General features: G+C 56.8%; 1 protein-coding gene across 26 annotated transcripts in view; it reads right to left on the bottom strand.

The window, feature by feature from the left end:
* Positions 1-24,501, bottom strand: part of NCOR2 (nuclear receptor corepressor 2) — a 235,881-nt gene that overhangs the window by 75,037 nt on the left and 136,343 nt on the right. For 14 of the 26 annotated variants that reach the window (XM_035565016.2, XM_035565023.2, XM_035565027.2 and 11 more), the window contains 6 exons: positions 17,074-17,140; positions 11,839-12,026; positions 10,596-10,692; positions 8,414-8,592; positions 5,572-5,626; positions 3,502-3,600 (listed from right to left, as the gene is read on the bottom strand). In XM_035565016.2, coding sequence (XP_035420909.1) covers positions 3,502-3,600; positions 5,572-5,626; positions 8,414-8,592; positions 10,596-10,692; positions 11,839-12,026; positions 17,074-17,140 — 685 coding nt within the window. The remainder of the gene's footprint in view (positions 1-3,501; positions 3,601-5,571; positions 5,627-8,413; positions 8,593-10,595; positions 10,693-11,838; positions 12,027-17,073; positions 17,141-24,501) is intronic. The other 12 variants (XM_050714116.1, XM_035565044.2, XM_035565047.2 and 9 more) reach the window with 3 other exon arrangements.

Below are 24,501 nucleotides of genomic sequence, written 5' to 3'. Positions count from 1 at the left end.
GATCCTGCTCCAGAAGCGCCGCCGGGCGAATCCTCGAAAGCGTCAGCGTTACCGGCCGGGTGACGTCCCGCTCGCCGTGGAATACGTGAGCGCTGTCTGACGGCACGTCCCGCGGGGCTGCCAGGGCCCGCGTCCTCCCGCCGCCACGCATGACTTCACCCGGCCCTGAGTCACCCCCGGCACCGCGCGGGGACGGGTGGCTTCAGTCCCGGGAACCCACCGGCACCGCGCGGGGAACGCGACCGCCGCGTCCTGCTCCATCACGCGGGCGCGCTGCTCCGAAACTCGGCATGGATTTATGCTGGAATCAAAGCCCCGCACGGGATCGTTGCGGTGAAACAGACACTTTTCTTCCAGCTCGGTTTCGGCTCAATGTTGTGCTACTGCAGCCGGGCTGAACAGCTTGCCCGACCAGCGCGGCACATGGTGATAGTTGCTGAGTTTCGGTATCGGTGCCCCGCTCCCTGCACAGGATTAGGGGCATTAACCAAGAGATGCTCTCTGAAATACCCTAAGGAGCGACTGCCACAGCCCCCCCAGGAAACGCATCCAACACAAGGGGTAGCGCTGCGCAGCTTTCGTTACACGATCATGCAAATTTATGCTTATTACCGCACACTGAGGATTGGATCAGATCGTTTTTACCATGACTCAAACTTTTTTTTTTTTTTTTCCCCCTTCAATGAGAAATTACACGCTTGGAAGCGATTACTTTTAGCACCGATTCCCTCCTTTCAGGGTTAAATGACATTTTTCCTACCCGAATGCGGAGGATTATTTTAGAAAGGATCCTCGGCTCGGCAGCCTGAGCGCTGTGCATAACGATGCCTCGGATGCGTGCGCCTTTCATTCATTCGCTCAAGGGGAGGCAGCGCCGGGAGCATGCGCCGCGCCTTGGACCGGGAGCCTGCTTGTTTTTATGACAAACTGGAAGCAGAATCATGTGAAGTCCCTGCTCTTGGCAGGAGAATTTGAGCAATAAGTAGCAGCTTTATGAGGAATATCCTTTGCCAGGGGACCATCAGCCAGGGAGCAATGGGATCCTTGTTTTTTAATGTACTTTTAATAAGTAGGCCACAATGATAATCCTGACACCAGAGTAGCTTTATTTCTACTTGCAATTATCCCTGTTTTTCTCTCAAGCTCCCCGCAGCCTCCAACAGCAAATAAGACCACCAAGCTCTCCGTGAGAAAAGGAGCGAGACGACAGCGCAGGGCCACTGGAGAAGCACTCTGTGTCGGACCTGAGCCGCTCCTCTCACCCGACAAAGCACACATCTCCCTCCCTCCCCTGCACTAAATCCACGAAATCCCACCTCTGGCGTTTAACCACTTTAACCCTCACCAGCAGGACCGACCAGGTCAGAGCCCAGAGCACGTGCAGCGCTGGGAACAAGGCACGACGCCTCCCAGTGTCGCAGATGTCCAGCAGCCCCAAGCCCTCCTTGTCCCTTTTACGGGTTGCCTGTCCCCGTGCTGTCCCCCCTTGCAGCCCCGAGCCCTGCTGCCCTTCTCCGGTCACCATCAGCCCGGTGTCCCTGCTCCCCGCCCTGTCCCTCAGCGCACAGCCCCGGCTCTTCGGGAGGCCACGCGGGCAGCAGGGTGAGGTGCATGGGGTTAATGATAATCCAGGAAAAAAGGAAATTATTTTTTAGCTGGGATTAGGCCCTCGCCGTCCAGCTCAGCAGACAGCCCCACGAATGGCTGAAGTGGCATGGTGTGGAGGGACCCGACAGGAAGGCCGGGAGGGGACACGAGGCTGAGGTGCAGGGTGACTTCTCCTTCAAAAGCAGCGACGTTCTGGTCGAGCTCTGCTCCACCAACACTGCAATCAGCTCACCTCGGGGCCCAGCAGTTGCTGCCTCTTAATGATTTACAAATATTTCTGTCCCCTAATTGCTAAAGCAGGCCTGCCTTCTGTTACGGCTGATGCAGCAAGTCCCCGTTTCCACAGGCCGGCCCCTCAACGAGGCTCCAAATGGCAGCCCACGACCTCCACCGCCCCCGTTGGACCAGACTCACAAGCAAGGGGAAGCATCCCAGGAAATTCTGCGGCCAGGGCTACTTTGGGTTCTTCTAAAAGGCAAAATACAAGCAGTACCTGCTGAGCGCAGGACCGGCGGGTCCGTGGCCACAGGGCTCGTGCAGAGCAGGGCGGCAGATTGCCTCTCTCCCTCCACACTTGTTTCTTGCTCAACTTAACATCGAAGCCAGAATGAGCTGTGCTAAATGTCTCCACTGCTAACAAGAAACAAATGTGGCCTCATGTTCTAGTTGCTGTGATCTAACAAAACAGACCATGGTAAACACTATAAAAATGTACTGGAGGGAACCACCCTGTGTTTGCTGGGAGAGGGACTGGATAATCTAATAGGGTTTTATCCATCTCTAACGTCTCTGAAAAAAAGAAGGGAAAATTGGGCCCCGTCCATGACATTCGTCATGTGCGAACTATTCTGATGTCTTAATGCTGCAGAAATCAAATTGGAGCAAGGCTACCTATCTGCCTCCCAATCAGCATCTAGACCCAAGTGCTGCTTTTTATGGCCATGCAGCACGAGGAGCTGCTGATGTCAGCGGTGGTATGGGACAGGCCAGTTTTTCCATTCCTATCCCCACGTTTTCCAGAGAGATTCCCTGTGCCATCACCTCACTCTCCTCACTCCATGGATCATCGTTGACTTCACCAACCTGGGGGCTCACCACGGGATCTCCCTCTGTCTGCGAGCATCTGCTGGGATAGGGTTCCTGCTCTTAGCACTTATCTTGGCACCTTGGTATCAGCAGCAACGCTGCCAAGGTCACGTCTCGTTTCACATCTAGGCCACGTAACTCCATGGGTTGATCCATCACCTACCCCCAGGCACCTCGTGCTGTATCTGAGGGACCTGCCTGGCCCTCAGCTGGCATGCCAAATGTGTTAAGGGTCTCCTCTAGCTTCAGCACCAAACCTGCCAGCCCCCAAAGGATGTCAGACACCCTCAGGCATTTCAGAAGGCTTTACAGACCCCTGCTCAGTGGCCAGAAGTCACCGAAGCCATTCCCCTCCCATCCTAATGCCGGCAGAAGAACCTCGGGCAGTCCCTGCCAGGCCCGAGCACCCCTGCCCAGCACACAGCCCAGCACCGTCCCGCTGGCATGCCAGCTGTGGAGGGCAGAGGGAAACAGCTCGGTTCTCAGGCAGGACCGACATCTCCTCCGGGCAGGCTGCACAGGCCACCCCGGGTGACTCCTGACGCGTGGCCAGCTTTTCTGCATTCGCTCCAACCCCTTTTTTCAAGGGTTTGCTTTTTAAAACTACCGTGACCTTGGCATGGGGACGGACAGACATCAACCGACAGAAAAACAGCATGTTCTGAAAAGCTCACACAGAGCAAAATCGCGGCCCCGCCGCAGCCTGTAACCATTTACGGGGCGGGGTGGGGATGCTCAGCCATAAAGTGCCACCGAGAAGCTGCAGCAGAGACAACGTTTCCATGCACTTTTCCCTCCGGCTCTTACCTGGCTCTTGCCCCGCCGCCGGTAATTCCTTCTCACGAGGTTCTTGTAATTCTCATTCTTCTTGGTCAGGTAGTAATACAGGACGCAGTCCGCCACCGTCTGCAACGACACGGGGAGTCAGGGCGCAGAAGGACCTGGCCCCTCGCGCTGCGGGGGCGCAGACCTTCAGGAGTGGCAGCGTTCAGACCCTGCAGCTGCCAGACCCCCTGCCACCCCTGAGGCTCTGCAGCCACAGCAGGCTTCCCTCTAGGTCCCTAGGGAAGCCCTTTTGGGATGCTGGTGTGGGCTCTGCCCGCTGGAAGAGGGGGACGAAGCACATCGCCCTGGTAAAAAAGGGCACTTCCAAGTGACAAAGCGGGGCCCTTCCCACAAGCGTGCCGGCTCGGAGATGGGGATGCAGAACAATGAGCACCCTGTGTGCGAGGCAGAGCGCGGGGCCACCCCGGGGCAGGGGGCAGGGCTGACCCCAGATGACTGTGGCAAGTAAAAACAGAACAAGGAGAGCTGCCTGTCACCCTCTGTTGTGGTTATGCCCTGCACAACCTGCCACGCGGCTGTCAGCCAGCATTACTTCCAGCCACCGAGCTCGCTGGCTGGAGCGCGCCCGGCTTCCTCGCGGACGCCCCACGCTCCCGAGCTGCCAGCCGAGCCCCGGGTCCCACGGCCAGCTCGGGTCCTGCATCGGGAAGCAAGCAGCTGGGACGTGGCTCTGCTCCTGGTCAGCAGCACGGAGCTGGACAAAATTCCTGTGCCAATTCCTTCCCTTACCGACGTGGGCACCTGAACTGTACCTTCACGGGGGGGCTCGGCGGGTGTACGAACAGAAATAACCCCACAGACCCCGCACCTGCAAGTGCCCAGGCACGGGGTGCTGCCGAGCGCTCCCAGCCCGCCCCTGCAGGAGAGGTCCAGGCTGCACGGGGCTGCACTTTCCCCATCCCTATACAAAGAGTGGAACCATGTGCAACAACAGATTGTAACTTTTAAAGCGTTAATTGGATCTCTTTCTAATCTAGCCCTGATTACACACACACACACACACACAAACACAAAAACTTACAGTCATCTGTTCCAAGGGCTAAGATCACTTTTTTTTTTTTTTTTAATGCAATTTAAAAATCTATTAATTCATTACATTGAGCCATACTTTGCATCTCTCTCCAACGGGATAATGGATGTGTTCTGTATCATAATTACAGCCTGATTTACAAACGAGTACAAATAAAATTAGAAGACATTTTACAGCTTGGAACACAGACTGGATTGTGAGCATCATCCAAGTCCCACCACTTTCGGCTTTAACAAGGGAGAGAGGCTGAAAAGAGCCTGGTGTCTTACAGCATGAATGGCAACAGAAGGTTGCTGCTGCCGCACGGCTTGCTTGCTGCTTTGGACAGGGAAGTTGAGCTCTTACAAATGATCTCCCCAGCCTGATTCGTGCAGGACCAGAGAGCAGTTTAAGCTGGAAAGGACCTCGCAGGCCACTGGGCCCAGCCCCCTGAAAGCAGAGGGCTCCCCCCACTGCAGCAGATTCTGGGAGGATGAAACACGGCGTGAGATGGGCAAAGGACACAAGTGACCACAAGAACCAGGGAAGACAAGGGCTGCTTGCTCAGGAGAGCACCTGGCCCATCTGTCCTTCCAGGCTGGGTCTGTCCAGGATTTGCCCGTATGGCCTGTCCTATAGCAGGTACCTGGCCTCGCTCAGAACAGGAGCAGAGCCGTGCTCTTCCTTCAGATCTTCTCCAAACCTTTCTTCCATCAGCCCAATTAACAGCAAAAAGGAAGAGTCCGAGCAGCACAGTGCAGAGCCTTGGGAAAGTTCAGGCCCTCCCGCCCTCAAACCATTCCTAAACACCACAGGCATACACAACGCCAGTCCGAAGTGCTGGGTGAACTGGGACTCACCCCACCCTCGGGATCCCTCCCCGCGGTGAGGAGGGGACCCCCAGGGCCCTGAGCCACCGCCACCGAGGGGCCAAGGATCTCCGCTGCCTGCTCCAGCACCGAAGGAGGTGTGACTGAGAAGAGGCAGTGTGAAGAAGGTTAAAGCCGCGCAGAGAGGCTTACCTTCCTGTCCAGAAAGGAGGCGATAAGGCCGAAGTTCTTCGGGTGCTGCATGAACCTGCAGGAGCAGAGGGACAGGATTAGTGCGAGCGCCAGCCCCAACCCCCTGCCCATGGGCGGCCTTGCCCTGTGCGCCTGGAGCAGCGAGACCAGCTCCTTGGGGGACCTGCAGGTTTAAGAAAATATTTGCCTGCTGCTCAGCTTCCCAGAAAGATGGGAACTTTAACTTTAGCCCAATGGAGCTGGGGCTCCACCAGGCAGTCACCCACACACCAGCACCCTTCCTGATGCAGGACCCCATCTCCCCATCTGCTTTGGGGGGTGCTGCAAGAGCCTGCTCACCGTAACAGGGGGACCTAATCTCTGCAGCAGCCAGCGCGAGGCTTTTGTGGGTGACAATGAAGAGTGGGGGGGACGTGGGAGCGTGGAGGGCAGCCATGGGAGCGGGATTCTTAACGGGGACTCCAGACTCTGTCCCACGTCCAGCTGCAGCCTTTCTTTCATCAAGCGTTTTGAAGGGCAAAACTTATCCAAATATAACACAGACACCCATGGGAGATCCCCCAAGCCATGTGACTAAATAAGTATGTGGATGAAAAAGAAGAAACCAGAAATGCTAGGAAAAAGAAAAAAAAAAAGACCTGGGCTGCTCAGGCAGACTGGGATCACCCCACAGATCCTACGTGTCGCGCTGTGTGTGGCACAAACCAGGGGCTGATCAGGGGATGGGGTTTTCATGGCCACGTTAACCATGACAATAACACAGATCAGAGGGCAACTCGGAGGGCAATCCTGTGGTTTTTTGCCAGGCCAGGCTGTGTCCCCATGACAAGGGAAGGAAGCTGCACTCTCACAGTGTCCAACACCATGGGGCCTCTGTGCTGGGCTGGGTTAAGGGGTCGGGTTAAGGGGTCCCACAGCCACTGCTGCTGCTCTTCTGGAAAACCATGGTCCGCCTGGGATCAGGCCAGTGACTTGCTTACAGGAAGATCTGAAATGCTGCCCAGCAGCAAATCAGACCAGAATCTTCCCCATTGTTAAGTTCTGATGGCTAAAATGGGTTCAGAGCTGGAGCTTGCAGGCCTTGCAATGCCTAGCTGCTTTTTCCGAGAGCCCCTGTGACCAGGGCTGAACAAAAGGCCACGCTAGGTTTTCACAAGCTGAGAATGCTGCCTCTGAGGCACCATCACGGAGAGCACAACCCACGTTCACCTCAAAAACCCGGGCCAGCACTGCAGCACCCAAGGTAGCTCAGCTCTCCGCGCACTGGGATCAGGGAGGGCACGGGGGCAGTCCTCCTTGAGCCTTGCTTACAGCTCCTACGTACCAATCTCCACGAATGAGTTTTGTGAGAGCCCCAAAACCCTTCTGTATTCATGCCTTGAGCTCCGCATCACCCACAGCGATGACACAGAAACCACCGTGCACAGCAGGACGCAAGAGCTGGGTGTGGATCCTTCCAGCCCCATTAGCCAGGCATGGCCCCTCCATTAAAGAGCGAGTAATTAGCCTTTGCGTCATTTGCGTGCAAGCCTTGCTGTTTGGAGTGTCACATTTTAAGGCTAATTAGCAATGAGGGTTCTCCTCTACAATAGGCTTGGAGCTGTTTTCCTTGTTTTGTTCATTTTTGGTCCGTCCCGACAATGACTTATTTCGGCTGCAAGCAGGGGCTGTCGCAGGCAGGGGAAGGGAAGGGAAGGAGACTTTCTGGCACAGAGTGGCTTTCGGTGTCGGTGCTCCCCTCGTTCACCTGGGTGGCTTCCTGGGCTCTTGCTGGGTGCTGTGGATCATCTAAATTACACACCTAATGGCCACCACCACCTCGTGATCAGAGCTGTGCCCAAACACGCAGCCTCCCCGCCACACCTAACACGCTGCAACCTCCCGGGGAAGTGCCTGCTCCGTGTGTCCTGCAGAGCTCATCCTGCTGCAGGCTGAACTCCAGCTCGGTTTTTAAGGACACCCATGGCACGTCGGGGGCACCCAGTACACTCCGGTCCACTGTGCAACCAGCACCGGGGTCTCCCCACTGGGGTACGAGGTGAGGGGGAGGCTGGACGTGAGGCTGAGCTGGGACCCACGCTCGGCTGGCAGCACAGTGGTACCCTGGGATCAGAAATCCCCAAAGCGATCCCAGTCGTTAGAGCCAAGCTGTTCTCAAGCGCTGCTTGCAAACAGGAGAAAACAATGCAGACAGAGTTTGCTCTGTCTGGTGTGGGAATGCAGCCATGGAAACAGCAGCTGGTGGCAAATCCTACAGGCAGCGGGACGGTGCTGAGGGAAAGCACCGGATGGAGGCTGTAACCTGAGTGGGCCGCACGGCTTTGTTTGATGTTGGCAGCCCCGAGAATCCCCCCGGACATGCAGGTAATCCAAAAATATCACGCTGCACGCAGCTCTGAGTTTCACTGGCTCTGAACCTGAACTGGCTGATACAACAGGGGGAGTGAAAACAGAAAAACTTTGGGCCTTCTCCCTGCTGGGAGCGGCAGCTTCCCAGATCTCTGCAAGGGAGCAGGCAGAGCGAAATCACAAGGGCACGAACACACCAAACGTATGCAAAGGCCTGATGGATAGGTTTCTGCCCACCTGCATCGCCCTGCCCCCAGGTCCAAGGCGAACACAGCGACAGAGGCTGCACCACAGCACGAGCTTCTGTCTGCACACCGAGTCCCGGGTGCGAGACAAGTCCTCGGGGAACTCACCCAGGGCACCCGTGCTGGGGCTGCTCTCTGCAACCACCACACGCTGCCTCAGCAGGCTGGGGCTGTGGCCAAAGGCAGCGGGCAGGTCACATCCCGCAGTTCCCAAGGGCTACACAGAGATGTCTGCGGGCTGCACTCACTTTTCGCGGAAGGTCTCCTTCTCCTGTTCGCTCCACATGTTCATCACCTGCCGGTCCTTGTAGACCTTCATGGGGTCGTCCATGAGGCCGTTCATGTTGATGAATTTCATGCGCTGCTGGTCGGCGTCATAGAGCATGGGCGGGATGACGGCGAGCTGGCGCATCTGCTTCTCCAGGTTCTTGGGGGAAAGCAGAGAGAACAGCCGGTCAGCACCGCGGGCCCGCGGGGGACCGCAGGGGACAGATGTTCGAGAGGGAAGGACAGGCGGAGGAACAGGAGAACTGAAAAGCAAGCACTAGGCAGCTTTAGTGCTGGAGTAATTGTAAATTAAACGCTGAAAGAGGCTATTGCCATCAGCCAGGAAGCAATTAATCTTTCTTTTTGAAATTAAAGGCTTTAAGATACGGGGTGGAAATGCCTGACTTAAGGAAAACAGCTCCTATCCGCAACGAGAGACAAGTCAAAGCAGCAGTGGCACAGGGATCAGACATCACAGCCACGGCCACGTGGAGGTTCAGTCCCCTCTGAGCTGCCCGGTCAGAGGGTCAGCTCTGCAAAGCCTTCTGAAGGGTGCGCAGAGGGAGACCTTTTCTGACCCACAGGAAACCCCACAGGATGCCTCCCAGCACAGTCTCTGCCTTTCCTCCCTCCGTTCAACCTGAAGTGCCTCTGAGCTACCCCAGACCCCCAAAGCTTCGTTTCCACGTGCTCTGGGTTGCTCCCGGGGGCCAGGTTCCCATCACTGACAGCATCAATCCCTCGCGAGCTCACACCCCTCTCCTGCCAGCTGTGCAGCTGCTCTCCTACCACCCGGCCACCTTCTGCCACGTGAGCAGATCAGATGTCACTGTGACGGGGCTGCGATTCCTTTCTTCCCTGCTAGCAGCACACCCTGGGACACAACCTGACACCCGTGCTCCTTCCAGCTCAAGCACTAAGCCCATCCAGAGCCCAGGCTGCAGGCCAGGCCGGCGCAGACTGGGCACACCGGTTTCCTCAGCTATTCCCAACACGGTGGCCAAATGACGTCTCACTTGTGCTGTCCCCTACCTGAACGCTGGCCCTGCCCCTCCAGCTGGGCTGCCCGTGGTCCTTCAGCACAAATCCCCGATGTGGGGACGAAGGGACACTCTCGTCACCCTCTTCTGTTTGCTCTCAGCACCGTAACCCTGAGTCCTCCCTGCCACCCGGGATGGCACTGGTGACATAAATCCCAGCCGTTGACCCGGGAAGGCCAGGTCCCAAAAGCAGTTACGTTAATTCACAGCTAGATGCTGGTTCCTTGCAGAACACTGCCCAACCTCCCAGCAAGCTGCCCCCTGGCTCCAGCCTCCCGGCTTCCCTCAGTCCCAGGAAGGGCTGGAGCCTGATGGAGGCTCTTAAAGCCTCCTCTGAGCAAAGCAAAGCGGAGCCTCTGGGCTTAGCAGAAGGCCAGAGTGGAATTTAGCAGCATGCGCTGTGCAGGAGGCCAAAGGCAGCCACGCAACACTCCCCTTGGCCACCTCCACTACAGCGTGACACCTCCCTCTGCTCCTCAGCCCCACGCCTTCCATGTGGTTGCCTTCACTTGCTAACAGCAAGCTGCCTGCAGCCCAGCGCCGTGCACAGGCAGCAAACATCTCAGCTATTGCTGGGCAATGGCTGCTCTCCCCTCCCAAGCGCGAAGCCATTCACTGCAGCTCGCCTCCGTGCCAAGTGAGTGGAACCCTTGTGAAACCAGATCCAAACGAAGCCAAGGTCACGGGGATGTTTCAAGATGAATGGAGCACTCCCAGAAGATGTGGGCCAACTGGCTCACGTACAAACCATTCATTCCATAGGATTCCCCTGTGTCAGGCTGCACAGCCCGTTCAAAACACAAGGAAACAGAAAAACCCCTCTGCCCCTCAGCCAGGGCACCGGCTCCCTTCGCTTCCTACCTCCACCTGCAGGTAGAACCAACGGCAGTAAGGTGTTTGTGGGGCGCTTAGGGTCTGATGTCCCTAGAGGCAGTCACACACCACTAACTCCTACCTACTGGCCACGAGCCACCAGGGAAGCCCGCCCACCCTCAGCCTGACCTGGAGCTGGTGGGATTTGGCATCTGAATTCACCATGGGGCTTGGTGCTACTCCTCCTGGCCTCCCTGGACAAGAGCGGAGTGGGAGGTAAAGAGGAGGAGGAAGGAAGAGCCAGCCTCACCTCTTGTTCCGAGAGCCCATCAATGATTTCTGACACCTCGTGTTCGCTGCGCGCAGCCGACATGGAGAGCCCTCCGCTGCCCCTCTGTCCTACCCTGCTGGGAGAGGGCAAGGAACATTCAGAAACTGGTGCTCTGCTTTGTGCTGTGCTCCCCGCTGCAAAACGCACCCCGTGCCCCTCGTTCCTCACCTGTGCCAACAGCCGCCTCCTGCATCGCTACAACGGGACATTTCACACCCAACCAGACCCTCCCACCGTATTTTCTCGTGCCCACTTCATCGCCCCAGAGCAATAGCACAAAGGTGCCAGTGCTAGGACTGAGCAACCAGCCCTGTGCCGCTGCGTCTGGTTTGCGAATCCTGCAGGAACACTGAAATCAAGGTCAGCCATCAACCGACGTAACAGCCACAGGTCCCAAGGAATTCAAACTTTTCTCGTTAAGCAGGTACAATTTTAAAACAATTGTCAGTACCACTTATCCCCTTCTCTTTAAGATAAAAGAAAGCCACTGATTAGGAACTTTTCACGCATCCAGCTGTTTGCAGGGCACCAGGCAGTGATGGACACAAGCAGCTGGATTCTGCGCACAGCAGGTGTCCCTGGGCTGCAGTGGGAAGGACGGGGAGTTTTCAGCAAGAAGGGCGGGGATCACAAAACTGCAGCTCCTCCTGGCAGGAAACAACGTGACCTCAGTTGTGCTTTCAATGAGGAGGAGAAAATGGAGAGGGGGACAGCAGAGCCAGGGACACCCCTTTCAGGGAGACACTGCTCCTTTCATATCGTCTGCAGTCGTTCCTACAACCTCTGCAGATGTTTCTTCCCCCTGCCCACGCTCCCATCAAAGCACAAGCATGTTTTAAATCCCTGACACGACCAAATACATCTGCAAGCCTCATACATCGTCATTTGGGCTTAGCAATGAGGAACTAATTAGTGCCATCCCAGTCAGGTGGCCTGAAAAGGGAGCTGCCTCTGTGCTCTGCTGCAGCCAGACGGGAAATCAGCAGCCAGGGGAGCGGGCAGCCACATTCCTGACATTTTTCCTCCTGCTGGAGCTGCGCGGAGCCGCCCTGGGGAAAAAGCAGCAGGTGACTTGTCTGCTGGCTCCTGCACTTGGTGCATCCCACAGTTATGGGACCAGAAGGGGAGAAATGGGACTGACAGCCATCCCAGCCCGTCCTCCCGCTGCCCGTCGACAAACAAAAGAGAAAGGCTGTCCGATACCGGCCCAGCCCCTTCCTACCGCTTCTCCTCTAACCTCTGCATGCGCTCTTGCAGTTCCCGCTGCTTCCGGATCTCTGGGAATTGCTTCTCATAGTATTCCCGCACTTTGCTCTCCTTGGCACGGCGCCGGGGGTTATTTTCGATGCGCTCCACTTTCTTTTCCCAGGCCTCCATCAGCTGGTCATAGCGCTGGCAAAACTTCTGTTCCTGGAAGGGCAGAGCGAGAGGGACGTCAGGAGATGTGCCTGGAGAGGGCAGCTCCTCAAAGCCCTTCCCTCGATGGCTGAGCGTGAGTCACAGTGCTTGGAGAGACGCGGGTTAGCAGGACACGGACACGCTCCGGGGTCTGGGGCCAGCCCAGGGGCAGATTCGCAGTACAGCCCATCGGGTGCCCTCAGGCTTTTCCCTCCCAAGCCCGACATCTTTGGTAGGACAAGGACTGTCGCCCGGCGTGCCTTTGCTCACCCGCCACCCCTTCTGCTGAGCAGCCTCCGACACCCTGGGTGCTTGATTCAGCAGCCAGAGCCCCAGAGAAACTCCTGTGCAGCTACACCACGGGCTGCTCTCCGAGTCCACGGAGCTGAGCTCCACACACGCCTCAGCAGGCGGACGGGGAGCTCGAGCACAGCACAGCTTGCTGTTCCCAAAGCACTGGGCGCAGGCACACAGGGGGCTGTGCTCCCAGAGGCGCTGTGCTCAGACTCATCCTCACGGGCTGGAGCTTTAGAAGGAAAAAGCTTTTAAAGGTGCACGGAACCCTCCTGCTGCAGACAACGCGATTTCACGGCACTAAGGATTAGCTCTTGGATGCTAACGTGTGGTTTAATGTTATTACTAGCAGCGTTGTCGGGATGCAGCACGTGCCCGGCACGGCCCCGTCATCGTTACTATCATCAGAGCTCACACAATGCCTTCCACATCATCACCGCTTCCAAACACTTACAGCAAAACCCTCTGGGTGGGTTGGAGACCTCTGATGCCAGATAAAAACCTCCACGGTACTGCAGTGCGGGGGGCAAGGTGGTGGTGAGAAACGGATCCCAAATATCTGGGATTCCTGGCTAGGATGTGTGCCCGAGGCTGCGCAGGCTGGGAACGGCCTCCCCCCGCCTGCAAGCGGGGCGTGCACACACCCGCAGCACCGCGGCGGCTCCGAAGGCACCCGCCTCGACTTCCCCGAGGTCAGGCAGCCACAGAGCTGTCATTTAGGAGACGCCGCCTCCCCTGGCCACAGCTCGCCGTGCCGGGAGAAGTTTGCCACGGCGGCGCAGACCGGGCAACCCCTTCCACCCATGCACACCGGCGCTGGCACTCCAGCGGCACGGCGCGGTGGCAGCCGGCCCTCGGCCGCGGTGCCCTCGGCTCCTCCACCCCAATCGTGGCAACCGCGCTCCTTCCCGGGGGTTTTGGGGAGCAGCCAGGTACCCAGAGCACTAAAATCCCATTTGCAACGCAAACGAGCCTTCCTGCACCGCCACCCGAGGTGGCCTCGAGCCGCTCTGCCTTGCTGCGGCCAGCCCTTGTGCCGGAGCAGGGCACCCACCACCCGAGGTGCCTGCGGCGCCGTGCCCCCGCCCCGTGCCACGAGGGATGCTCACGTGAAAGCAGCTGGGCAGCCAGAGGGGATTTTAAGGTTTCGTTCTGAGCGAAGCAAGTGCCTCGCAGGCCCCAAATCAGGAAGCGAAAGCAGATGGCGCTTTGCAAAATAATCAATGGCAAACCCCAGGTTGCCTCCCTCCCCCTGCGCTACTGATCTGAGTCCACGGGCTGGTTTCAGGAGCCGCGGGTGCGTTAGTCACCGCAGCAGCAACGGGGCGAATCGAGATTTCAAAGAAATAAACTCATCTCTCGCCGCCACCATCCTACGGCTGGAAGGAAGTCCAGCGCCACAGGACTTCCCAGACGCACCCTGCTCTCATCTCACTCTCTTAGCAACCAGAAAAAAAAAAAAAAAAAAGCAGGGTGAGGTAAAACCCACCAAAAGGATGGAAACGCCCAACTTCAGCCCAGGAGGCAGCTGGGCGACCCTGAGCCAAGTGGATCTGCTGTGCTATGGCCCCGGGCACCGGCAGCTCCAAAGCTTGGTGCTGCTCCCATCCTGGCTTACGGGCTTGGTCCAGGCATCCTGGGCCTGGCCATGGCCCAAGCGGACCCATCTCATGATCCTACGGCCTCCTGGGGGCAGTTCTCAGGGCACCCAGGACAGACAAAGCACCTGCAAACCCTGGGGTGATGCACACTAACCCTCTCGCCCCAGATAAATTAATTCCCGCAGCCAGAGGCGGTCCTGCCCCCGATGGAGGCACAGGAGGCACTCGTCTCCATTGGGAGCCGAAGGAAACGGCTGCAGGATGAAAGCGAGGAATGAGAGCAAAAATAAAAATGCCCTGGAAGCTGCCAAGGGGACTCGCGCCGCGAGCGAGAAGCCGTAGGTAACGCGACCGAACCGCGGCACCGCGGGGAAATCGCAGCTGCTGCGTTTTCACCCCTCCCGAAGCGATGCCGTCTCGGCCCGACGACAAACAAGAGCTCCCACCCTGCCAGCAATGCCGCTGCATCCTCTCGCTTTCAGAGCGTCGCGTTTGGGAAGAGGATAAAAATACCCCGCAGGGTTTACTGAGCCGGGGCGCCGGGAGGCAGCTGGTGGCCGGGAGCCAGCTCCACAGAGCCTGAGGACACCGAGTTCGCCCAGGACAAGGGCTCGGGGAGGGCTTTTTTCCCTTCCTTGATGCAATTTGTTATTATTTGTGCTTACAGCTGGAATGAGCAGCACCAATGTCACACATTTCCTCAGCGGTGCTGGGCGCAGCTCTCCAGGAAAAAAAGCCCCTCTCCAGGCGCAAAGCCCCCACACCTAAACCTCCCGAGCGCAGCTCCTGCGCAGGCCGGCTGAGCGCTTCTGGCCTGCAGCTGCTTTCCGAAAGCCCCTTCCCACCCAGCAGTCGGAGCCCGGAGAGCCGTCCCCGCCTCACAAGTGGCTTGCTCCAAACCCCCCAATTTTCCCCCTCCAAACAGCTGGGTGGGGCTGGGCCACCCTTGTCCAGTGCTTTGTGGTCCCGCTGGGATCCGTGCTCCACGTGATCTTCTGCCACCCTTCAAATGCAAAGGTCAGAGGCCCCTTACGGCACTCTGCCCCCAGGTTTTCGCAGCTCGAGCACCAGGGGAGGCTCCCGGTCAGGTGCTTCAGGAGCAGGAGCACCTAGTCCTTCTCCGAGCAGCCCCGAGCCAGCGTGTCCGCTCCCGAAGAAACGCCTGCGCCGGCTTCTGGCCTCGGTGCTCCCTCTCCTCCCCTTCCCGGCTCATCCTCCCGCCAGCCTCTCCATCACACGAGCGGTGGCGAGCCCAATCGGACCTGACACGCTGATCTAAAAGCGGGTGAGTAGTAACGCTGCCGTAGCAGCTGAAGGCAGCCTGCAGGCTGCGCCAAGCCCAAGCCCTCCTGCAGCCCACGCTCTCGCAGCTCGGGGAGCGGAGCAGCTCCTCGGTGGGGAGGAGAAGAGCGAGGGTGGCAGGAGGAGCTGCTCCAATCCTACACTAGCCCCACCGTTTGGCTTCCCTGCTTGACGGAGATAAACCTTTTGCGTCCAGAAGGGCTCCCTTTACCCTGCTCTCTCTGCAGCATCACCTCTTTGATAGCAATTCAAAGCCTTTTGCTGTGCCGACCCTGGTGGAGCAGGAGGAATCCCTGCGGGCTCCTCCGGGGGGGCTCTCGTGGCCGAACCCAGGGGTGCGCTCAGCCCCTGCTCCAGCTGGCCCCGGGCAGTGGCAAGGCACCAGCAAGGGCAAGAGCCAGCGAGGAAGGCTGGCACGTCGATGGGCTTTGCTAAAAATAGGGCCTGCTACAAAACAGGCAGAAAAATAGCTAAGCACACCCATTCTGCAAACAGAATCAGCAAATGTGTTCGCTCTGCAAATTCAGCAACCTTCTGTTGCCTGTTTTGTAGAATAGGCAAAACGCTTCCCTAAACTGAAAAATCCCCTTTCAAGGACACTGAATAAACCGGCTGGCAGAAATTCACCTATTTTGCATGACAGGCGACTTTACTGCGGGCCGTATTTCAGGAACCGTGCTCCTGCAGCCTAATTAAACCTTTTCCCCCAGCTCCTTGATATTCACAACAGACTCAGTCTAGCTTTAGCGCAGTAACTGGTCGTTTCCCCCAGCAAACGGCTCCCGTTCGGTTCCCTCCTGGTTGCAGTAAGGCCGCAGCAAGCTCTGCCGTCTCTGCTCTGAGGAAGGGGACACCGATCCGCTTCCCACCGCTGCAGGAGCCATCAGCTGTGGCAGGAGAGCTCCCCTGAGCAGTGCCGGAGAAACCAGCACCAAAGAAATTGCTCAGACCCGCAACGTTTGCAACTCCAGACCCTGACGCTGGCACCTGAGTCCGACCCAGCACAGACACGCATCAGGAACCGGTGTTGGCACCTTGCAGCTGAAACCCAAAGCCCTCTGTGGTGAGCTGAATCACCCTCCGCGCTCGTAAACAGCGAGATACCACAAAATCCACCTCGCGCTTCCCGGTCGGGGTCGTTGGTTGCTTCTGGCATTTCCCCTCCTCTGCGCAGCACAACCAGCCAGCTGCTTTCGGCTTCCAGCTCCCGCTGGCTACTACAGCAGGCAACTGGCAGCGCCGAAAGCAGCAATTCTATAAATCCCACTTGAACTTTCTCCTCTAATTGCCAGGGCCCTGGAACAGCGCTCTGAAGTCTCCTAACAACACCCACCTTCCCCCTGACACAACCAGAACCCCCCTCCTGGAAGGATGCTGGAAGCGATCTTGCAGGCAAGGCTGTCCAGAAATGACCTGGCCAGGGCCTGGCTTTGTTCTGAACCACACATTCCTAGAACACCGCTCGGTGACCAGCTGCAAAGAGGCAGCTCAGCCTCCAGACCGTTTATCAGAAGCGGAGTCAGCTTCTTTCACGAATCTCTCGGGGTTCAATTACTCACAAAACAGACGTTTACCCTAGGAAAAGTCTCTCCGAGATCGGTGTGCTCCCCTGTGCCGGAGCCAACCCCGTGTGCATGCTCCGCGCGGGGTGCTCGCGGAGGGAGGTGCTGCACGCAGCAGGGCCGGGGACCTCTCCTTTGCATCCGAGCTGCTGTTAGCATCAGAGATGCCACGGCAAGGAAAAAGACAATGCAGCAGGCAAAGTGCTCAGCAGGTCTCTGCTGGAAAAATCCCTTTTCTTTCTGACGTAATGAATTATGCTGCTTTATACTCATAAAATAGGGTACACGGGAATCACTTACCCACTGCTTGCGAGCATGATTTCTCCTCTTAAAGTACAAAATTAACTTTTTCCGCATTGCCTGGTTTCTGTAAGAGGAAAGAAAAGATGAGATCTGGTTAACGAGCGGGCTAAAATTCGACGCCTTGCGCTCCCAGCTCACACAGGAGGTCACAAAGCCGCTTCCACCTTAGCTTGGAGCCGAACCAACGTCAGAGCAGCGAGCGCGGCTATCTGGGGACCTTGCGCCAGCTTTATGGAAAGATCAACAAACTCTCGAACGCGAGGAACACCGACCACGTCTGCTGGTGAAATCAGGACCAAGGTTGAGAGCTAAGCTCATAAAACCCCAATTCTGCTACCAGTTACTGTGCGCTCAGCACGGAACCAAGTCCCACTAGCACCAGGTGGCCATCGCACGCCGCCCAGGGCAGAGGCAGGAAGGCTGGGACGTGAGGGCGATGCCTTCTCCCTGCCTCGACCTCAGGACAACAGCTCTTCCCTCCTGCTTCCTCCTGGGCACGAGCTTACGAAGGCTAACAGGGCACCGGCGAAGCGATGCCACCTGCAGGGGCCACCTTGGGGCTCCCCAGCCCCCGGAGGTGGCAGGGAGGGAGCTGTCAGCACGCACACACCGGGGTTATTCACCCCGGGCACCGACGTGCTGATAGGGAGGCCGGATTGCGGCAGTGCTCGCAGCACATATCTCCTGACCTCTTGCTTTCTTGGAGCCGTGCCTAACAAAGCTGCAAACAAACCAGCCAGGAAAGTCCGGCCACTTGCAGAAGTGTGACCTCAAGAGAGAAACCAGCCACTACGACCACAACCGAGCCGGTGTCTGCCCAGACACCTCCTCGGTTTCTTCTTCTTTCTGCTTTTTCATGTAAGCACGAAACGATCTTGCAGAAGAGAAAACACCCACCAAAGCAGCGAGGTGCTGGAAAAGCTGCAGGAGCTCCGAGAGCCTGCACGAAGCCGAGAGCTGAACGTCTCGGTTGTTCCTGTTACAGTCACAGCAATAAAGTCTCTAGGTTAAAGGTAGGGACCGGGGACAAAGGAGTTTCCTGAAGTCTTTCCTCCTGATTAGAGGCAGAGCTGCGGCGTGTAATTACTGACCAGGAGCTTAGCAGCATCACGCAGGCACGTTCTGCGGGACTTAGCACAACGAAAACACACCCTCCCCGATCCCTCGGTTCCCTCCCGTCCACATCCCCTGGCTGGGAACAAAACCCCACCTTCCTTCCCCCCTACATCCCTAAACGTAGCCTCAACGACCTGTTGAGCAAGGGCTTGGATAGCAAACCTCGTCCTTCCATTCCGTTTCAGAAATCAAAGGAGCATTGATCATCGGGGGGAAAAGCTAATAAATCCTCACACGGGGCACGTTCTGCCTCTGCTCTTTTTTGACGGTACGCTTATGAAGGACCCGCTGTTGTTCCAGGCTGCACTGCAAAGATCAGAGGCCACCTCATTAGGCATATTAACAAATATCACTGCCAAAGGCTTCTTCTCCCTGCTGCATCGCACAATGCCACTGTCTTTTGTCTCTGTCTGCGTGGCACCATCCTCCGAGGAGCCGCAGAGCGGCTTGGCAGGCGAGGGGCTGAGCTAAACCTCGCTGCTCAGCTCTGGGCAAACGGCGATCACTTGCCCTAAACAGTTAGGGAAACCGAGGCACGGAGCTGCAGCCGCTTCTGGCTGCCCGTGCAGGAGGAGCGGCATGGGAAACCGTGCCCAGGGCTGCTGCAGAGCATCCACCCCCGGCAAGGTCAGCCCAGCAGCACCCGTTTCCCAGCTCCCCGCCTGCCCTGCACACCGGGAGCTCCTCTGTGCACCCGCAGCCTCTCCTCCCCCGGCTCCTCGCGTGCTCCCACGTCCCGTTGCGCCCGGCGAGCTTTCTCCTCCGGCTCCAGCGCTGCGCGGTGCCGCAGCGGGCAGCCGTCCCTTCTGCAGGGACCCGGCTGATGGATTTCGTTCCAAGGCTTTAGTTCTGCGGGAACAAACTCCGACAGGAGACCGTGCCCAAAAGACACATTCCCATTGTTTGCTTGTTTATTCCAACCCTGATGGAAACTCTGCTGGAGCGATGCTAACGGCGGCAACTTCGGCACAGCCCTGGGCTGACTCCTGAGATGCGCCTCGCTCCTGGGCTCCTGTCAACTTTGGCTTACTAAAACAGCCCGAAGCATGAAAAAATTGGTAACCAAAAGGCAAACTAAAAGGTGCCTGGCTTGTAGTCCTCTTTTACGTGTTTTTGTGTCTGTTAAAGCAATCCCACCATTTTTAAACCCCTTGTTGCTCAGCACAGAGTCCAGCATCGCTCCCCGCGGTGCGCAGCCCCATGCTGCACATCATGCCCGCGCACAACAGAACAAACCCACCCAGCAGCAAACTGCTCGCACCTTTCCTCCTCGCCCCACCAGCACAAGCAAAGCCACAAAGCAACGCTGAAGCTCGAGTCACTAATTCACTCCGCTATGGCTATCAAACCGGATGAGCTGAAGGACCCCGGGCTGAGATAGGTGCTTGATGGCTGACATGGGCTCAGCTGGAATCCCAGCGATGGGTCGCTGGGGAAGGATTTGGCCCTGGAAGGGCCAGCACAGCCAAATCAATTCCTGCCCTTCACGTGCCAGCCCAGGCGACACCCAGGAGCGGCGTGGGACTTTGACACCGCTGCTGCGTCCACTGCAAGAGTCAGCAGCAGCCAGGAGAGTAAGGGAAGAAAATCAGGAGCTCTTACGCAGCCGGTGCATTGCCTCGAGTTTTGCATCATGGCTGACCTTGAAAGTGCTAATACAGGCAAAGATTTAATGGCTCTGCAGCTGTAAAAATGGGGAATGCCTTGAACGCCAGTGGATGTTTACCCCGGCCAAGGCTGAAACAATCAAGGAGTGAGAGGATTAAAAACAACAACCACCCCCTGCTAAGTACCCAAAATGTTTTTGCCACTTTATCTTTCTTTTTCTTTTTTTTGCACAAGGTCAACCTCTCAGAGGTTAATAAAATCTCGGTAAATATAAATAGGCTTCACAGTTTATCTTGCTACATGTACTGCTGTTACTTAGAAACCATTTGCAGAGAGGTTAATTCAGGCCACATGTCTCCGAAGCACACGCTGTGCTCCCTGGGCGAATCAAACAGGGAAAGAAAATTCCTGCAGCACAGCCAGGGAAGGTAAAGGCTGTCTGCTGGTAGCCCCGCGCAGACACAACCAGCGTGGAGCAGCCTGTCGGAAAGGTCGCTCTTGCAACGTGCCAACCTTCCTTCATCATCCTCAGCGGATGCCTGAATCCTTCCAAATCCCCGCCTGAGGCTTGCCAGTGAAGAAAAGCATCGCATCTGGAGACCTGGCTGGCTGGGAGAAACCACACGGTCCACAGGCAGAGAGAAGGGAGGCTCCTTAGATAAAGCAACAGTGACTCTTGTGGGCAGTTTCAAGTACTGCTGTGCTGCACAAGACACCCACGTCACACAGGCCGGGCGGGCTGAAGCGCTCGGTCCCTGTCCCGTCCAGCTGCTGCGGCAGAAGGAGCCAGGCTGGGACAGACACAGCCCGCTGGCAAGCTGGGTTTTGGGGTTGCCAGGTGGCACACCCGCATCTTCGTACGCGACAGCCCTTGATGCAGCTCCCTTCTGTGACCTTGTCTCACCGCTGCTGGAGCACATCGGTGTTTCTGCTCTCCCCGCTAGCCCGGAGCTGCTGCTGCTGCTCTCTGACTGCTCTCCCAGCTCCCCGAGGATTTTGGTCCCCACTGCTGGCGAGCTCGACCAGCAATAAATCCCCTTCTGTCCCTGCTGGGAAGAGCCCAGCCTGCCACGGAAGCGGTGGGTGATTTGGGATTTTTCACACTGGGGCCCGTCTGTTTGCATGCCCAGGGTGGCAGCAGCTCTCGAGGCAAACCGCCCAATGCAGGGGCTGGATGTCAGCCGGACAAGCCCAGCAAGAACCCCGGTCCCAGCAGTGCCCAGCGCCTCCCCACGAGCAGCAGGGACAGAAGGAACCAGAGGCTCAACCAGTTAAACCAAACTGGGAGCGTGCTGCTTGAGCGTCACCCGCCAGATTCGGGTATCTGTAATTTGGGGTGTGCCCCAAAGACGGCACGTCCTTGCATAACTCATCCTCATCCCACAGCCCCACTGACCTTGCTGGTGGGTCCCGCACCTCAGCACGGTTCTCAGAGCCGATCTCCAGCCCACCGAGCGCCCAACAAAAGCCCATCTCCCCCTCTAAGCAAAGCCGGGAGCCCCGTGGAAGCCGCCGCTTCCACCTTAACGGCCTTGGCGCAAGGTTGCTTTTGTTTTTTGGCTTTCACAATGGGGCCAGTCGAGGAGAGAAACTGTAACTCTGACTTCTGAGTCACTTGGCTCGGGTCCTCATGAATTACTTGGCTGCGATCCTTCTGGGGGTTGCAGTCCCGTAAGGATGTGCGCAGCCGCGTGCGTGTCGGTGCCGGCGTGGGTGCGCGCGGGCGCTGCCGAGGCGCCGGGGGGAGATTCCCGAGGACACAAAGGGCCCATGTACTGCGGCACACCTGCCCAGGAGACCTTGGGCCAGCGCGAGAGGAGATGAAAGGAAGTTTGCTATTTGATCAGAACTAATCACGGGTATTTAATTACACAGGGACGTCTTTCATCAGGCAGCCAGTGCAAACAAAGTCGGGATCAAGCCTGCAAAGAGCGACGGGAAGGAGGCCGCCAGCAGCTGGCAAACCCATTGTACGGCGAGATTTATCGTGCAGGCCCGGAAACGGAGAAGCCTCCTGGCAACTCGACCCAAACAAAGCACTGCCAGCGAGACTGGAGATCTTAAATCACGGGACCCGCAGAGCACGGCAAGAACGCTCCAAGGTTAACCCAGCCAAGGGAGCAGCGCGGGCACACAAAGGGATGTTGAGATGTCCGTGTCCCTGGGGGCAACGCTGGCAGCAGGGTGCCAAGCCCTGCCGAGAGGGCAGGGAGCAGGTCATCCTTTCCACGGGTGGCTGCACTCAGTCGTTCCCTTGCTCTGAAATGGCTGGGGCACAGCGATGCAGTGTCACCTGTTAGCCCACAGGCACATCACGTTCCTGGAGAACAAACTGTTCAGAGCTTTCTTGCAACACTCAGGAGCTCTTTCCGGGGAAGAAAAGTGAAGCAGATCTTCAGTCAATTCGCCTTGGAGCATTTTGGTGGACTAAACCAAGAGCACCCTCATGCTGCTGAGAAGACAGTGACGGAGGCACGCGGCCGGTCACGCAGCCAGCAAGCTGCAGCTGTGCCTAGAAACTAGTCCAGAGAAAGAAGCCATCCGGAGGTCTGCCAGCTTCCTAAATCACGTCCTGCAGGTCCACAATGCATTCGGCTTTGGAGGCCCGAACTCATCACCATAATTCATCCATTAACAGTGTGAAAAAGTTGGTGCTGGCAGTTCACCTGGCAGCTCAGAGGGCAACGAGACCGCTGCGCTCCGACGAGGGGGCACCTTGGTGACACCACCTGGCAGGTCCCTGTGATGCCACCTCCTCGTGAAGATGCTCCCAGCGGGATGCCCAAACGCCTCCCCTGGACAGCAGGTACAGCCACGGCCATGGCTTTTAACATCATTTTGGAAATCCATGTCCATCCTCTTTAGCACCTAAGAGCTTAGGACCAACAGGAGACAAACCCAAGTGAGTGCAGAAGCACTTCTGGACATCAGCTGGACACGTGTCCAATGCCTCTGCCTCTCCTTGAAGCCCAAGCACTTCAGGATAGTCTATGCAAGAGAAACATGGACTGGCAAGAGAAACAAGCAGAAGGTTGCAGTGTGGCTCCATCATTTAGAAATTCATCACAAGGTAATACTTCTGCCCTAGTACGTGCAAATAGAGAATAAAAGAGATGAGAAACCTTGAATGGGATGAGCAGGGAGCTGCTAGGTGAATTTCTAATGAGGAAAATGTCTACAAGCTCTAATAAAAAGAGCTGAAAGAGAATGCATTAGTAATTGCAGGGTTTGGAAGAGCATTTGTGTTACATGTCAGGCTTTTACTATGAATTTAGAGGCAATCCATTGCTACTAAAACCCCTAAACAGCCAGTAATGAAAAGATGACTTAAATTTGCCAAAGTGACAAGTGATTTGGAAAGCTGTAGTTAGCAGCAGATTTTCAGAAGAAAGCTATTCTGCTTTGGGGAAAAAGGGGGAGAGGCAGTTCAAACAGAAAAAGGCATTCAGAAGCCCCTGAACCTCTCTGAACATCCAGATGAAAGATTTCAGTTCTGCAAATTTCCCCCCAAGAAAAGCCATCAGCTGCAGACAGCAACACAAACGGGCGTACTAACAGTACACACAGCTGGGCTGCCGCTGGATCTAGACATGCAAGAAAATCAGAATCACACAAAGCTCTTGATCAGTTTTGTGCTAAATGTAAACTCAGACACCTCTGCAAGCATCTCGTGGGAGCGCTGCCTGGTTTCAGCCCAGTATTTCTGAATTGCAGCACAACAGCAAGGAGCGGCTCTTGATGAGAAGGCTTAAAGCAAACTCTGTAAACAGCACCTTGCATGTGCTTACCCTGGGCTTTTCAGTTTTCCTCTCGTGCGCTTGTTCCGGGCTCAGAAGCTCACATTTTGCTTTCAAACACAAATCCCAGACTGCGATTTCAACATGACTGCTTCGAGAAGGGGGAGGAGAGTCCTACTGGGCTGCTCTTCACGGCTGACCGAGTAGGAATCCACTGCAGCGGAGGCGAAGGCCCCCTCGGAGAATCTCTCTCCAGGAGGACGGCAGGTAATTGATCCTGCTCGTGTGCACGCCCCGCCTTTGCTCAGACACCTTGCAGAACGAAGGTTAATGCCTTCGGTGCCAAGAGTCTGGAGAACACACAGCGCCCCTACCAAAGCTGGGTAGGAAGAGCGGCTCCCACCCCTGTACATCCACCAGCTGGCAAAACACCAACACGAAGAGACACAGAACAGATGCGGTGGTGCTGAACTGGAGCACAATTCGGCCTCCTCTCTGCTTGTTGCTGTTTTCCAGCAAGGTCTAAAAAAAAAAAATCATGAGAAGTCTCTGCAGTCCCCTGACCCGCTGCAGAATCGATCAAGTGGCCTCCAGTTGGCACACTGCAAAGCTGGAAAATTCATAATGTGAACGAGTGTGGGCCAAGCTAGCTATGGGAACAAGCTCACGCCATCCCTGTCGGTATCAGAGCACTTTAATGCTATCTTTGCTTGACGAGAGAGCTGCCAAGCACTTCCCTCCAAGGAAGCAGGTATTACAGGCACGAAGGACCCCGTCCTGTCCCAGGCAGGTCAGCTTCTTGGCACAAACCCCTCGGCTCTGCCTTCGGTCCCGCAGCAGCTGTAGCATGCAAAATTAAGCACGCTTGCTGGAAGCCTGCACTCGCAGGTGAAGCAGAGGGACCCAAGCAGGCGGGTAGCAGAGCACAGCGAGGCAGTCAAACAGGACTTAAAAGCTTCTGAAA

This window comes from Cygnus atratus, chromosome 17 (genome assembly GCF_013377495.2).
Source record: "Cygnus atratus isolate AKBS03 ecotype Queensland, Australia chromosome 17, CAtr_DNAZoo_HiC_assembly, whole genome shotgun sequence".
NCBI classification, from domain to species: Eukaryota; Metazoa; Chordata; class Aves; order Anseriformes; family Anatidae; genus Cygnus; species Cygnus atratus.
Note: the sequence above shows the minus strand (reverse complement) of the source record. Positions and strands in the feature narration are given on the sequence as shown.